General features: G+C 41.2%; 1 protein-coding gene across 3 annotated transcripts in view; it reads right to left on the bottom strand.

The window, feature by feature from the left end:
- LOC112574164 overlaps positions 1 to 16,195 on the bottom strand; it is a 42,365-nt gene that overhangs the window by 1,949 nt on the left and 24,221 nt on the right. For 2 of the 3 annotated variants that reach the window (XM_025255045.1, XM_025255047.1), the window contains exons 2-3: positions 5,442 to 5,789; positions 2,318 to 2,507 (exon numbers count right to left, since the gene is read on the bottom strand). In XM_025255045.1, the coding sequence (XP_025110830.1) occupies positions 2,318 to 2,507; positions 5,442 to 5,789 (538 nt within the window). Of the gene's footprint in view, positions 1 to 2,317; positions 2,508 to 5,441; positions 5,790 to 14,426; positions 15,666 to 16,195 lie in introns of those variants that run through there. The other variant, XM_025255046.1, reaches the window with a different exon arrangement.

Here is a 16,195-nt window from a genome sequence, read left to right as displayed (position 1 = left end):
AGAAGATGACAGCAATGCAGGATGCACCGTGAATCTCTAGCTCTTCATTTTCTATTGTTTTTTTCTGTCCATTTTCGTTTTAATCCCTTTTTTTCCCCATTTCCTTCCCAACTTTTCCTTCATCTTTTACCACATGTCCATGTTGCATGAAAATGTCCATGTTTCAGATTTTAAATAATATAACAGCAATCTATTCAGCCCCAGCTTTTTTTTTTCCATTTCCTTCACAACATTTTCTCTTTCCACTTGCACTATTTTTTTTCTCTCTCTCTCGCACACACACACACATATCAAATGCACGTAACTACACATCGCACTCAGGGAAGGGGGTGACAGGGGTTCACTCATTCACTGACAGACTGAAGGATAGTTGGGCGTTGGTAAAGATCGGCGAGGTAGGGATCTGTCCTGACTACAAACCCTCTTCACGTCGTCAAAGACTGTCCTCGCTAACTCTCCGCCTCGTGTGGCACAAGTTTCGCTTTTGATGTCTTCCCCGCTCCGTCTCTTTGCGTGTTTTTGATCTTTAGATCCAAACACGACCCTCAATTTCCCTTTTGATATCTCGCCAGGCACGTGATTAAACTGATTTACATATGAACCAAAGCTTGAAAGCACTGTATCCTCTTAACAAAGTTTTTTTTTTTTTTTTTTTTTTTACAAGTCTCGGGACAGAGATTTATCCAACCTGTTTTTATTAAATTTTTTCGTTTTTTATTTTGCATTTAAATCTGTTCATCTTATTTCACTTGAAAAAATGTTCAAGCAGTAAATGTAAATCAGAAGATTTCCCCCAGCCTTATATTGTCGTATGCTGTTTCATCTCCCAGTTAGAAGGTAATAATGATCTTAAACATCAGCACAGAACGAAGGCGAGTAGTTAATAATTATTTAGAGAGTTGTTATGGGCTCCAGACAACTGTCGGGCTGTGTCACGTGACACAGCAGCCTGACTACACTCCCTGGAGCCCAGGGGATCGGCCATCCCTCCGAGACATATTAACTTCCCAATGTCCCCGGAGCAGCGAGGGTCCACACAGCAACACGAAAACTTTGGGAGAGAATCGCCCTGAGTGGGCGTGTTTGCTGGGGACGCACCTACATTTTTAATGCCTCTTTCAAAGTGTAAGATAAATCAGCGAGTGCAGGTGATAATATTTGTAGCTAGATATATATTTTTTAAACTTATGCTGTAATGTAGGCGGCCTTGTCCACCCGTAAATACTGTCTACAATAACGGACAGCGCATTGAAACAGGTGCAGGGTGAACTAAGCAGAGTTCACACACACCCTCGCCCCGGTAACTAGAATACTTCGTAGGATAAAGGGATAAGGATCCTTGAGGTATTTGATCGTCAGTCCTTGGGCCCTACCCAACCGTGCACCCACACACTCATTCACCTGTTGATGATATTTCTAGACTGCAGCTCAAAGGAGACAACAAAGGTTTACACATCAAATTCTTTTACGAGGACCACACATCCATTTTCTACATAGACGTTGTGTAAATTTGTGTAAGAAAAGGGGAATATCTAGCAGAAAAAAAGAATTATGTGGGAATCGTTCTTCGTTTTCTGTTTCTGTCGCTCAGTGCTGCAAACAGGGAGAGGATGATCCTCGTGGTCTCCACACGTGATGTACTCTAGGTAACGGTGCCGCATACCAAACTTGAAATCTTACATAGGGTTAAACATATTGAATAGCCTGTCAGATACAGTTAAAAGTGATACAAGGATTTGACTAGTTTCTGGTTATAACACAAACACTATATTTTTGACAATAGTACAGTTTTTCTTATAGAATGAAGTAGCCTATGAAGTCGCGAGTATAATTTCGTTTGTCGTTGTTATTTTAATTGACCTTTTAATACCAGTTACATGTTGCCATCAAAATATTTTCTTTTGCTGAAGTGGCTTCTCTCTTCTGTGACAGAGAAAGACACTCAGACAAAGTTTGTCAGACCCACACCTCTAATTGCGCTTTCTTTGAATACAAATAAATTTGACAGAAGAGAAAAGCAAAGAATTCCACCATCAGCACACCCACCATACCCACCAAACCAGATGTAATTAAGACAAACACTTTGTCAAGAAAAGAAGATATGTATAGTAAAAAAAAAAACAAAAACCTGTGGGTGCATTTGTGAGTGTTACACAGTGATGCAGGTAGACAAGGTGCGGACTGGCAGACTGCAACTTTGTTGTTCTGTTTGTTTGTTTCATCGAGTATTTACTCATTTAACTCGTCAGTCACGGACTGGCACATGCACCCACCCAAGCATCCACACTATACACAGCAGGTAACACAGACTACCTACCTGAGAGTCGGGTTCACTTTTCACTCTGACGCCAGCGTTGTCCGCAGTGTTGTCATGCGGGTCACCGCTGCTCATGCTGACCTCTCCGTACTCAATGGGCACCTGCCACTCGTCGGTGTGCAGCAGTATGTTGAGATAGTCATTCACGTTATTTCCAGTCTCCAGGTTTTTCTCTCGACTTTCCGCGCATCTGCCAGACACAAACAAGTCAACACATCATCATCCGGAATGTAGCCTTGTGATCAGTATTCTCGCTTTGGTCAGTGCAGTCTCCACTTACAGTCAACTGCTGTAGGACTATAAGGCCAAGGGAGAATTTTTAACCGTTTAAAATCACTAATTTCTGACATTTTGATATTTTTACTAATCGCGTTTTGTTCTACCGAGGACAAAAAAATTGTAGTCATATATTACTTTTTCCGCAAACTATGAAACCATGTTTTATTCATGTTCACGAGATAATGCATCACAAAGCCCACATATAAATATTAGAAACATTTTAGTTTTAAATAAAATTAACTCTTTTATTTTCAACTAAAATACTGAAATATCAGCCGTGAATCCTGCAGAGCAAGTACAAGATGTAATTTTATTTACTCAGAGCACTTCACTCGCAGGCCACTGTTGTCTTCTCATTTCCTACAACAGTTATTATATACCAAAAATATAAGGAAATAAAATTTTTCTCGAGTATAACAAGATGATAAGGTAAACTAAGATCTGTGCTCTCTCATGCACATAAAACTGAACCTGAATACAGACGCTTGCTGCTTTGAGATACTTACATAGCTGATTAACGAAAGTGTGGATTGTTTATGTTCAAAAATATTCTTCGATTATTACAAATAAACTAGTTTGGATTTCTTGTTGTGAAAGTCGCCAATTTATCTCTGAGAAATCAGGGTACCTACACGACGACTACGGAGCATTGTTTGACTTTGTAAACACCGTCGCTAGACATACATGTTGACCTTAGTGAACATGCAATGAAGGGACGCAACCGAGGTCCTTGGGTTTCAAAGGGAGGTCATTTGTCACGGGCAAACATATGTTCCGGGAGGAACTGATGGGTGGGAGGTGGTATTGAAATCGAGGGCAGTATTTTTGGACCTGCCACTTCCTTTGCCGTTCCACGACCTTATCTAACCACAGAGCCTCAGCGGAGGCTTTTACAGCACTGTCAACGGGCCACCCGTATGTTCTTGTTGATACACCCCGTTTCAAGATGATAATGACCGCTTTGTATCTTTACTGGCGGTTTGCGGAGACTTTCTGCAAACATTTGAGTGCTTGTTGTTTCTATGTAATCAGACAAAAACCACGAGGTTGGATTTGTAAGGGAATCGATGTTGAAGTTTAAAGCGTTCATTATATCTGCTGTAAGGCATCGAATCATCGATGTGAACAAATATTTCTTGGTAAACATTTAAAAAACGTTTCATGATCGGTGCCTTTAGAATACACATCGTTGTACGAAATGAATATATTTTACTATATAAACTATACCATGTAGACTACAGTCAGATGCAAGCTAAATCAAGGACTGCTTCTTGTGTCTTTTTGTTCTTCCTGTATGAACAATCAAGTCAATGCGAATTTTATTCCTATTTTTCTAAATCTTTGCAAGATGCAGGAAATGCTTCAAAAACCCCGGTTATTATTTTCCAGTATATAACAGCGCGATCAAGCAGTCCGCCATCTTTTTCACACAATATTTTTATTCTTAGGAAATTTTATTTCATGTTTACAATAATCTGTAGTAGCATTAACCATGATGTAGGGTTGGTACATGAAATACATTGCTACCGCCTGGCAACGGAATTTTTTCCCCACTTCAAATACAGTAGGAATATTTCAGTCAATCAATGAATAAGGAAGAAAATTTCAGCCAATCAACGAATAGGGCAGGACAATTACAACCAATCAATGAATAAGGTAGGAAAATTTCAGCCGCTTGATGCATTTGCTTTCATAATAATACATGACAAACTCAGATACTAACCCGAACTCTAAAAGTAACTCATGAAATGGCTATAGAGATTAAAAAAAATAATTTAAAAAAAAAAAAAAAAAGGGAGAAAAATGAAAAAAGTACAAAAATAGAAAAAAATATCCCGCGTCACCTGAATTCAAAAACAACTTCCGTACACAAAATTCCTCCCTCTAACCCACAGCATTAGATTACCCAGACAGCTTAGCAAAAGTTATTCTATTCACAATGGAGGAAGCCATAACTCTCTTCCCGGCGATGCTGCAGCGACAAACGAGAATGCGGGAGGAATGCATCAAACTGTCGCTTGTGTTTACTCTCAGCCTCCCTCTCAAACTGCGGCGGTTGGCAGACATGATAGGTGACAATAACGAGCAAGTCGCTAAACAGATGGTTCCTTCTCCCCGTCCTCCTCAACCCCTGCCCATCCCCCTGTCGCCACCTCACCCCTCGCGCGCGTGCCGGCCACAACAACAAACAGCGAGTCCAGTCCGTCTGATGACAGATGCTGTCTGACGCCTTGCCACTCACTGGTCATCTGTCTCAGGGGACGTCAGCGTGTCCGCACTTGTCGCGAGGTGGCTTTCGGTTCATGGATTCCACAAGTTCATGGAAGTCACGTGGGGCGTGAGACTTATCATCGAGGTAGCGGGTGGATTTGGTTGTAAAGAGCTTGACTGGCGGGGCGCGATTATATTTTTCGAATGAAGTTCAGCCGTTTGATTGTTCTACTCAAAGTGGTTGCCGACTACCAAACCTGAACCCTAAGCCCTAAGTCTTATCCCTACCCTTAACACCAACATTGTCTAACGTACACTTAAGTTAAAAAAAAAATGTCTCTCACACACACACAAGCTCTACAAGAGAAAAAAAATTAAAAAGTGTAAACCAAAGAAAGGATCCGATAGAAATCGAACCGACACACTTCACTTTCAAAACCATTTAGCCTTACCCACTGCCTTACAACACCTCCAGACAAATCAGTCCTGGTCAGTTGACTTTCAATAAATACATTTTGGATGCTGGGATTCGGTTACAATGAAGACAAGAAAATTTATGAAAATAATAAAAAAAATAATCTACAAGTTTTGGCTCCTTTCTGCAATGTTTTCTCACTCGCGCAGACAAGCTCACCTGATGATTGACGCCAGCTTGTCGCAGATCTTGTAGCCATCTTTGTCGATGGCCGGGAGGTTGATGTACTCGTGGAACAGCGCCTCGGCCTGCGCCCCTTGGTCCTCGCCATTGATGGCGATCGTGGCTCTGGTGAGCGGGTGGCCAAAGAAAGCCCCGACGTTATCGGGTGGACCGTCGACAGGTCCTCCCTTCAGCTCACCCGAGGCAGACGCAGACGGAGAGGAAACACGTGGGCTGCTACCGTTAACGGCCGGGGACGGTTTGGAGGACGGAGATGCGGCGGTCGCCGTCTCCACCTGGTCGACGACTGATGGCATTCCACCATCGTCATCCTTGAAGTTCTCCCTGTGTAAAACAAAAAGCAAACCACTTGATGATGTTTCAGGTTTCAAATGTATACTCACACTACTGGGCCTCTGGGGTATCGACGCTGGCATCAACATGGCCGGGTGTAGACAAGAAGACAGGATGGCAGGAAAGAAATAAAAGTGATGAAATATATGAGAGATGAGCGTTTAGGTTCTTATCAAAACCGAATCTTGAGGAATTCAGGGACACTAGATTACCTTACCATAAGCTTTAATAAAATTTAATGCAGTTCAAAGGTTTTTTGCTCCCCGGTCTCTGAAGTTCAGTGTCTGCCCTGCCACGTGTCACTAAATGTCTGCCATTTAAATTCGCGTGTTTGTTCGAATTTTTTAGCATTAATCTGCGTGGAATTTTTAGGGTTTTCTAACCTTTCTTTCGTGGGGTTTAGGTTTGTCTTTGTTATTGTTTGAGAAGGGAGGAAACGAACAAAGAAGCGAAAGAATTAGGTGTGAAAGTTTTACTTGGTGTGAATAACTCTCACGCACGTGTGTCTAGGCGGTAGGTATGTGTATCACTGAGCTGATATATATATACACAGATATATATATATATTTTAATATCTCACAGTGAATGAAAAATAGCTACCAACAGTACATGTAAACATGTGCATTAAGTGAACATACATAATGGCATACCTTGACAAGATATAACAGTTTGTGTGCGAGCGTAAGCGCGTGAGGTGAGTGTGTGCGTGACTGTGTTCGTGTGAGCGCGCAGGCGTGTCTTGGGGATAGAGAGGGTGGAATACATTCTATGCTGACCTTTTAAACAAGTTTGAGCTTATTTAATAAAAAAAAAGTTTCCTCTTCACCTTATCTGTCTTTTTAAATTCTCTGTTTTAAAAATATGTTCTGTTTGTATCGTCGTGACATGTCTATAAATTATTATATCTGACTGGATGGCCAGTCGCATTTGAACAGAATTTAGTCGGCAACACTCGACCTGCTTCGCCCTCGGAACACATTTCAATTCATTTACTCGCAGATAATAATTACAATCTACAATCTAGTGCCTGGCTCTGTTCATACAAAATCATTTCACATGAAAGCACACACACACACATCTAGATTGCGCAAACTACTCAGCCACTGCATTTTTTTTTCCTTTTTGCATTTCTTTCTTGAACACAGCTTGGAGAATGTTTTTAGTTCGCGTGTACTTTATTTCATTCTTTAGTCCACTTTTCTAGAACAAACAGCATTGGACTTTGTGTGTCGGGTATGAGTGTTTGGAGTCGGGTAGCAATCTTTCCGAAGTCTCTCCCACGCAATGACACGCGATGACAGAAGCCGTTTACTATTTTTTGTAGCTTGACCTAAATGTAGATGTAACCATCAGACCACAAAGAAAGTGAGCTATATATCAACGGCAAAACACTTCTAAGGAAATTCATAGAATACAAGCAATAGAATAAATTAACAAACATTAGAGACGGGGTTTGAAAAGCTGAACTGCGCCATGTTATGCTTGTACTTTGATACAGCTCCAACACAACTGGTCCGTGTTCAATTCTGCAGTCAACCAGATCCTTTTTTGGCAGCGTTTGCAGTGTTTAGAAGAATCGTAAGACAACATCTAACACAATTTTTTTTCTTGCAGTTTTTGACTTTAAAATTTTGAGATTTAAAAAATAATTGTTAAATTGTTCAGCAGTATATGGGTTTGAATGTGTACTTTATTTTTTGTCAAATTTTGCACTGAGATCAACTTAACCTTTTATCCTATAACAGCTATGTTAAAAATTCTCGAATAATTGCGGTCAACTACTAGAGCAATGTTGTCAAAGACACGTGAATTTTTTCTATACAGTTCAATGTTCACCTGCTGCAAGGATTAAGGGTGAAAGCTCAAATAAGTCCTGGATTTCATTATCACTTTAAGAAAGTCGATTATAGAAACATATTCCCGACTTTTTTTTCGGTATTCTAGACACTGTCATTAACAACATCAGTCGTCAGTTGGGCTGTTTCAATCTAAACCATTCATTTTTATTTTCAGAAGAATTTGAAAGATTTATCTTCTGTGTTATGAGAAAAACACGGACAGGGATATTCGAGAAAAAAAATGTTTACAAACAAGTCGCAACATCTGAAATCTTGACCCAAACGATGAGAAACGTGTACAAACATCGGTCCCGAGACAAAACGGAATGAAATGAGAAGCATGTACATAAACGAATGAAGAAACGGTTCTTAAAAATAATAAGTATCCTCAGTAATCAGGCCAGCGAGTTCTATCAGAAAATTAGTCTGGCTTAAAAGAGTTCTTTAAATCACATGAATACATAACTGATAAGAAATGTGATTGCAGAAAATAACTGCAAAGCCTTAAAACCGTTATGATTTGTGTTGTGAATGTTTGTTTGCAGGTGTTTTGGCAAGGATTGACAAACTTTCCTATTATTCCATTCACGCCAGTGAAGCGTGAAGACCGGAAGGGGTGCAGAAGGTGGGTGGGTGGGTGCATCGTCTCGTTACTTATCGTCAGGGTTGCTTGCCTTTACCCTGGAAGGTTAGTCTGGACTCTTAGGTTTGTCCCTGTGTTAGCTTAGGCTTAGGGTTTGAGAACATAATCCTTAAAGTATCAAGATTTCAAGCCTGAACAGTATTATCTCTCCATATTCCTTTCTTTGAGGTTTATTGAAGCAACGGTTAGCAGTCTTTTGATGTCTGCGATATCTTGTGCAGTCAGCCATGGCGTCCTTAGACTTGGTAGACACAATTTAACAACCAAGGACCTTTGATATCCAGATGTCTGTCGCTCCATGGCGGTCACAAACATCCCCGACATAAAAATCCATGTAACCTCGCCTGACCTATTGCCATCTCCTGCGGCTCCTCCTGTGAACAGTCTTTACATGTTTTACAACTGTTTTCCTGAATAATGCAAATAACAAAAGTCCGGCGGTGGGTAGGAGAGACCTGATAGCGAATAGAATTCTCCAGAGAGCAAGCCTACACGCATGAGTGGCGAATACGTTACAGCGCAATGATTTTAGTACAGGTATGTGCATTTCAATGCCATTCAATCCCGACATGGTTCTTGCATTCAGCAACTCCACAATGGTGCCGGAAATACCACTTACACAAGCGTTGCTAGGTGACTTGCAGCGTTTAAAATAGTTCCTGTGTACCTGCGGATGTTGACAAATCAGTCCTCAATCTGCTGGATGCCGGACGTGCCCTCAACGGGGTCACCCGAGTGCAGTTCGAGAAGGACTTGGGGGAAAGAAACACAGAGGAGGGAATCGGGACTGACAGAGCATCACCAAGAAAGATTCAAACTGTGGAGGGCGAAGTCGGGCATGGCGAGTCGCGGGGGGAAACAATTGACACGAAATCCATCAAGCATGTCGGCGACCTGGCCTGGTACACGTGAAGCGGAACTGAGGTGGAAGAGTCGCACGGTTCACATCGTTTAGTTCACCAAAGGACTTCAAAAATACCAGCCTTGTGAGTCAGGTATGGAGTAGAGTTCTCGTGCAAAAACACAATGTCAGCTGTCTGACAAACTGCTGATGTCGGCAAGAGAAGTAGCCAAGAAGTTTGGCCAAAGTCCTTGGATCCAGCAGGCAAGTGTCCTTCGTAGTAAAACCGTTGGGTTTGGGGTTGTTGTTTTTTTCCACACTGAGGTGGAAACATTGCAAAGTGGAAACGAAAATGGAGACAGGAATCCTGGGTAAGGTTGGCCGCACAGTCGCCTGACAGATGGTCTTAAAGCTGCATCAAGATGTCTACAACCCAGATGTACTTTTTCATGAGAGGAGCGGCGATTGCTGGCTAAATGAAAATCTTCCAAGCATATTGTACATTTTATTATAACTTGGATTATAGCTGTGATCTCCATCTCAAAGCTTCTTTATCAAGGGTGGTCGTCGTCGTTGTCGTCGTCTTCTTCTTCGTCGTCAGTAATTCATACGTGTATGCATCTGCGTGTGCACATGTACAAAACAATTTTATATGTACATGTATATTATTTATAAAACGTATGTGTGCGCGGGGAATTTAACTCTCAAAATATCAATACACTTAATATTGCTAGGATACGGTTATTAATTATTTTGTAAAGCTTACAGCCGCCATTTCATCGGTCATAAAGCTTGCATTTTAATACAGTCAGATCTAGTTTTATCAAAGTTCTGAGGACTTTAATGGGGCGCATTACTGATTTAACACTCCATATGTAATGAACTATCAGCTATCCATAGTCGTATATGATACATTAATATATGCTTCATCATCGTACAAATTATTTGTATTTTAATGAATATTTTATCAAACCACCATAGGCTTCTTCTGATCAGCCATTTGTAACCAACTTTCCTTCTATTTCAACGCCTTCTTCCGGCCTTGACTACAGAAAAACTCAGGTTTACATTTTTTTTCTTGTTTTCTCATTTTTCTGATAGCAGAAACTGCACAGAAAACGAGCCTTGCATTGCAGTGGATTGAGTATAGCCAAAATAAATTTCTACACCATTTGAAAAGAGTGACTATAAAAGAGGAGAGGGGAAAAGAAAACAAAGATTACTTGTTCTGAAACTTTCCTTGTGCTCCTAAAAAAAGTTTGGCATGAGTCCTATTTCAAATTACAAAGTCGTTTTAATCATAAACTGATAGAACCTATTTTTGTTTTCTTGACGACATCTGGTTCAAAAGGTTGAAAATGAACTGTGAGACGCGAAATAGTTTTTAAAATCTTGTATATTCAGAAAGTAAGAGGCGCAAAAACGCATAATCAGAAAGTTTGTTGCAAAATGAACAAAAAATGACATTTATTTTATATCATCTTACAAATAAAGATTTCTTTCAACAAACTGTAAAAAAGGCGCTTAATGGAATCAACAACTATATTAGGCTTGGGAGATTTCTAGAAGTTTCGGGGATATTTCTTGTTTTAGTTCTCAGGATGTCGAAAACAAGCTTCCAAGAGATGACACAGATGTGCTTACAAATTCCTTGGGGAAATTACAGTATCATCTACTGTATGACATCGAAGTGGTGGAGAGAAGAAGTAGTCAAGTTAAAAAGAATCCTTCAAACACAATCGTAGACACATTATTGAAATAGAAAAATAGAATTCGAGTAAGTGTTACTCATGGAAAAATACAGAAGCAGACCACCTTGCGAGGTGAGAATTAAGGAAACTATTCAAATCAAGACTTCTTTTTCGAAATAAATACAATTTTTTAAAATGAATGTTTATTCGAGCACTTGTAAGAGAGGTAGTCCTGTATTTATCATATTACATTTTTTAAAAGTTGCATTATGGGATAAGAAAGGGCTGTTCCTCAATTTTTTTTTACTCAATTTACCGTGGTGATGTGCAATGTTTTTAAAACCGCAGGAACGAAATCCCATGAATACAGACTGTTTAAACATCACAGGAAGACACAGATGTATTCCTTCGTGTCCTAAATAAAACTTTTCGTGACATCGTCTGTCACATAATGTACATGGTTGATGACAGCTACACCCTGGGTATCTGCGTGTTGGCTCACCATTTTTAGAAATAAAACGTCCTGTAAGACCGAGAAAAGAGAAGAAAAGGCAGCTCTCTCTTCTTAAGTGTATGTCAACACAACGTTCAAAAAGAATCTAATCTCACCATGCAGGGGAGAAGGTTTGCCCGCGACACGACCATCTGCATACAGGACGACCAGGGTTCCCCCGAAATACATGCATTATAACATTGTTCTAAAGGATTTCTTTAAAGAAGGGTTAACTCATTTTCCTGGAAGAAGACAAACTTTCTCCCCTCGAGAACGAATAAAATTTTCACCTGGGAAAATTCAGTTACTAATTTTTTTGGACTGTCAGCGTTTTTGAGTCATCTGACCAGCCGTAAAGATAAATAACAAAATTTTTTTTTTTTTTTTTTTTTGGCCAGAGTGAAAGGAAATGTTATCAGAGATGGAATGAAGAACAAAAGAATGACTACTGAAGGTGACTTATTCCATCTACTCTGTTTCTAAACGCATGTCCATCCAGTCCTGTCTTTTTTTCAGACAGGGATCAGATGAGTTTCATCAGTTGGAAACTTGAACGAGTTTCACTCTAAGGTGCCTTTGCTCGCGGTACTCAATGCCTCACCTAAAGGAGAGCACGTGGGAGCTTTGATATCTACGCATGTTACTTATTTGCATAAGTTAAACTAACATTGCCATAAGTACGACTGAACTGTGACCTTTCTGGCCTTCTTAAGGAAAGATTCAGAGCGTGACGACGAGTGGGAAGAAATCATCGACTGACGCAGGGACATGAAAGGATTTTATGCAAGGTGCTAGAGGCTGCTTGAGCTCGTGATCACTGACATGGTGAGGTCGGGAGGTCAAGCATGAAAATACCTGTACACTATTTGGCGAAAAAAAAAAAGCTTTATAAAGTTGAACTAAAAGTGAACAACTTTCTAACAATATTGACCCTACCGTCTACACTTTCGACAAGACTGTAACAATGGTGTCCTAGTCCAGGTACATTAAAAATTCCAAAATAACCATGAAACAATTTTTCTGTTTATTGAATTTAGTTGTTTCTTGGCGTTTTCACGCCTGAAGAATTCTATAGTCGCTAAGAAAATATTTTAAAGTGTTTTTATGGATGAGAAAAGGCCGACGAAGTTGTAATTGCTGGACTAATTAATATGTTGTGAAACATGGACTTTTATTGTTGATCTTATTAAGGGGACTCACAAAGCTAATAATTAGTGTGCACCATGACAACGATTTGTAAAGATAGAGAAGTGGTGAACCAAGCCCAAAGTTCGCTTCGTGTGGAAAGTAAGGGATACAAATCTTATCATGCGAATGTCTTGATTCGATCTTCTTTTACATATATAAGGTGTGTATTGAGATAGAAAAAGACATCCATAAAAATACAAAGATTTTTATACATATGAATAAAGTCATAACTATATTTATGTGTGTATAGGGATATGTAACTGGAGGACAATAGAAGCAGCGAAGACATAAAAAAACCCTACAGGATTACAACACAGATTTTTTTCGAAAGAGCACTTCATTTAACCCCTCTACAACTACAGCTTTACAGCCAGATCGAGTTTTATTTGTTGGTTGATTATTACATCCAGTCCAAGCCTATAACATTCTTGTTTTTAAAACACACGAAAGAACCCTTCCTTACAATCGCAAACAAAATCTTGCAGCATGACACATGCAAGCAGGGAAGTGAACCTCTCCTCCCTCCTTCTGCCCGTTCACTGCACTCATGGCTATCGTCAGTCCCTCCCACTCCTCCTTACAGTACCTCCTCGATTGTCTCCCTGCTGTCGCACCCTTCGCCCTCGTTTCCTCCTCTCGTCTGCAATATTTACTGATGCTGTCGCGGGAGGATGATCCAGACAATGTAGAGAGCTAGACAGTTTATTCTTTAAAAAAATATACAATGTGTCGTTTCCAAGTAACCGAGAACTGTGAGTGGTCAATCGGGGTGGGAAGGAATCCGTTGCCGTCCACCCGATGTTGTCTGAGACTGTGGTTGAAGAGGAAACAATGTTAGATACAAACCAGCTTTTGCCATCACCGGGTACACATGTCGACATCTGGTCAATAGAAGCCAACCTTGTTGTGTTTACATCTAAACGATTGCAGAGAAAGTTGAGGGGAAAAGATGACCACTTTATCATCTGTATCTATTTTCTTTCTTCTTTTCTACATTTTTTCTGTTGTGTTTTAATGTAGGAACATACGTACTGGTTTTTATTTTTTTGATTTTTTTTGTGGTCAGCCTCTTTCGAGATATACATATCATGAGATGATGACAAATCACCATGACATATTCATAGGAGTTGTAAAGTTTATATTGAACTGCATTGAGCAAGTTATTATTTTAAAATTATCTTAAAATATTGTAGTGTTTTGTTGGGAGGGATTTCAAAGGAATGTTGCATCTCGATCGTCTATTATACATACAGTAATAAAGGTCGTGCTTCGGTTCACTCCCTGTGGACATTAACAGGACAGAACCTTTTGTGCCCTGTGTTCTCTATATACATATACGTAGACATTTGTGTTGCTCTGTTGCCTACACATAGGGAAGGATATATCCTCACCCATACATTAAGACGAGCGAGCACACACACACACGCCGGTTTATTCATCAAAGTACATACTGAGCATTCACAATTCACCTGTAGTGCCGGTTACAGAACGCAGACAGATCAAAGGCGTGTGTCGTGTGTTCGTGTGTGTATGTGTGTGTATGTGTGTGTATGTGTGTGTGCGTCCATGCATGCATTTATCAGTGGCTTTCATTACAAACGAGGCATGACCACGATTGACGCATTGGCACAAGTGAAGCGCAGGGTGCTGAGTGCTCGTGTACCCGGCCACCCGCCTCTCCGATCTGATCAACACAATCCCTCTTTACAGTCTTTTCCTCTTTACTTCATGACTTGCAGGAAAGCAAACGTGAGGAAAGAAAATCAGAACTTTGTAACATCATGCATTTGGGAAAAATAACCTCGATAGACAGAAGAACACATAGACACACAACACCGAACATGTTCAGAAGAAAAAAAGATGGAAAATTATAGAAGACATCAATGAGAGAAGAAATACATTTTTTTAAAGTTCAAGGTGTGTTCAAAGATTACCAGAACAAGATGTTTTCCAGCATCTCCAGGTCAGATGTCGCTCCCTTCGCAAAGGGAGGCTGAAGAACACGTACATCCAGTTTGGAGAAGAGTGAGGTTCTCAAACTCGAACTTGGTGTCTGCCTCACAGCAGTCATACACTCGTGAAGACTTCTGACTTCTCACCCACCAAGCCAAGATCATCTTGAAACACCGAACTGAGTCAGTTCCATGAAGCATAACCTTGTCCCTTACAAGGCAGGTGAATGGCCACACCATACAATAATCTCAATAACATTTAGCACAACCACACACGATCTCATACACACGTGTGTATGTGCCTGGTGATGTAAGAAGACGAGTCAGTATTCTATTTTCTGTCGTGGTCTACAACATGTCATGGATCATCTGAAACAGATCCTTGTATCGTCCTCACGGTCACAAGACTTTACTGATGATAAACTCTCGTCCAGGCAAGAAATTGTTCGTCCATTTCCTTCTTCCAACGCGCGGTTGGTCAGGGGTCTGTATCGATACTCTCTGGAATCGATCTCTGGCAGAATCGTTCTCTGTTTCTCGGTGCTGGCGGGTTCTACAGCGCGCGAGCGCTCGTGGCACACATGGAGAGACCGCTCGCTGTACAAGAGTAACCTCAGGTCTAGTGCCTCCAGCCACACTGCTCTCCTGCGGACGTCTGGATGGGTGGAGCCACCATGCTCAGCCTACACACACCAGCAGGTGATATGTAGAATTTACCTGGGTGTGGAGTCTAGGCAAGTATCTGCGCCTGCCACCCTACCCTCACCCCTACCACCACCCGAATGTTGAGCCCAATGAACACAAAGCCATTGACAGAAAAATTGTCGACACCCGTTGTTTGAAAATTTTTGCTCAGTTGTTAAAAGGAGGGAGGGGTCCTTGCGGCTCTGCAGCGAATGGCACCGGAGGTGGGATCCCCTGAAGGAACCGTGGGCGGGCAGTTACGGTTAGCACCTATCATAATAGAGTGATGATTGTCTCTCCGAGATCCGGCAAGAGGAGAAAAAAAGTAGCATCTAGTTAGGGGCTTGCTTTCCCCGTTTCTCAAGACATTATGTGCCGTCATAGCCATGATGCATGGGCATGACCCTCGTGTCACCAGACCTCCTCCAGCCGCTCCATCTATATCAGAGTAACTTTATTTCCTTTGCCGAGCGGCGCGGAGGTGTGGGGATGGGGTTGCGGTCCAAATTAGCTTCCCAATAAGGCAAATAAGCCAAACCTCGCCGCCAAGAGACAAAGCGGGGCGTACCGTGCAAATGGTTACATCCACGTAAATTAATGAGGACAGAGCACAAAAAACATGACGGGTGACAGGCGCATATTCAACAAGGGGTACAAAAGTGAGGGTAGGGGCGACAGTTGCGAGAAGGGACCCTTCGCCGTTGACGCACTTGGAGGCGCCTGGGTGATATTAAGGCTTGGGTGTGGTCAACAGGCAACTGAAAACAGCTCAGATTATCCTGTGTACACTTTACAAACGTGGGGGCACTGAAAAGAAGTTTGTAGTACTCGGGGTGCGGGGGTGTGAGTTTTTGAGGTCACCGATAGCGAGGGAGATAGGAAATATCTGGCACGGCGCCTTAAATGGATACCGGGGTGGGGGAGGAACAAACACTCCTTTTTAAGCATCTTAACAGTTTGATTTAAACCACGTTTTACAGAGTCCAGAGAGGGTATACATTTAATTAGAAATATTAAAGAAGACATAAAGGTAGGAAGTCTACAATAGTTCGCACATTATGTCAGGT

The sequence above is a fragment of the Pomacea canaliculata genome, linkage group LG10 (genome assembly GCF_003073045.1).
Source record: "Pomacea canaliculata isolate SZHN2017 linkage group LG10, ASM307304v1, whole genome shotgun sequence".
NCBI classification, from domain to species: domain Eukaryota; kingdom Metazoa; phylum Mollusca; class Gastropoda; order Architaenioglossa; family Ampullariidae; genus Pomacea; species Pomacea canaliculata.
This window is presented reverse-complemented; position numbering and strand designations above follow the sequence as displayed.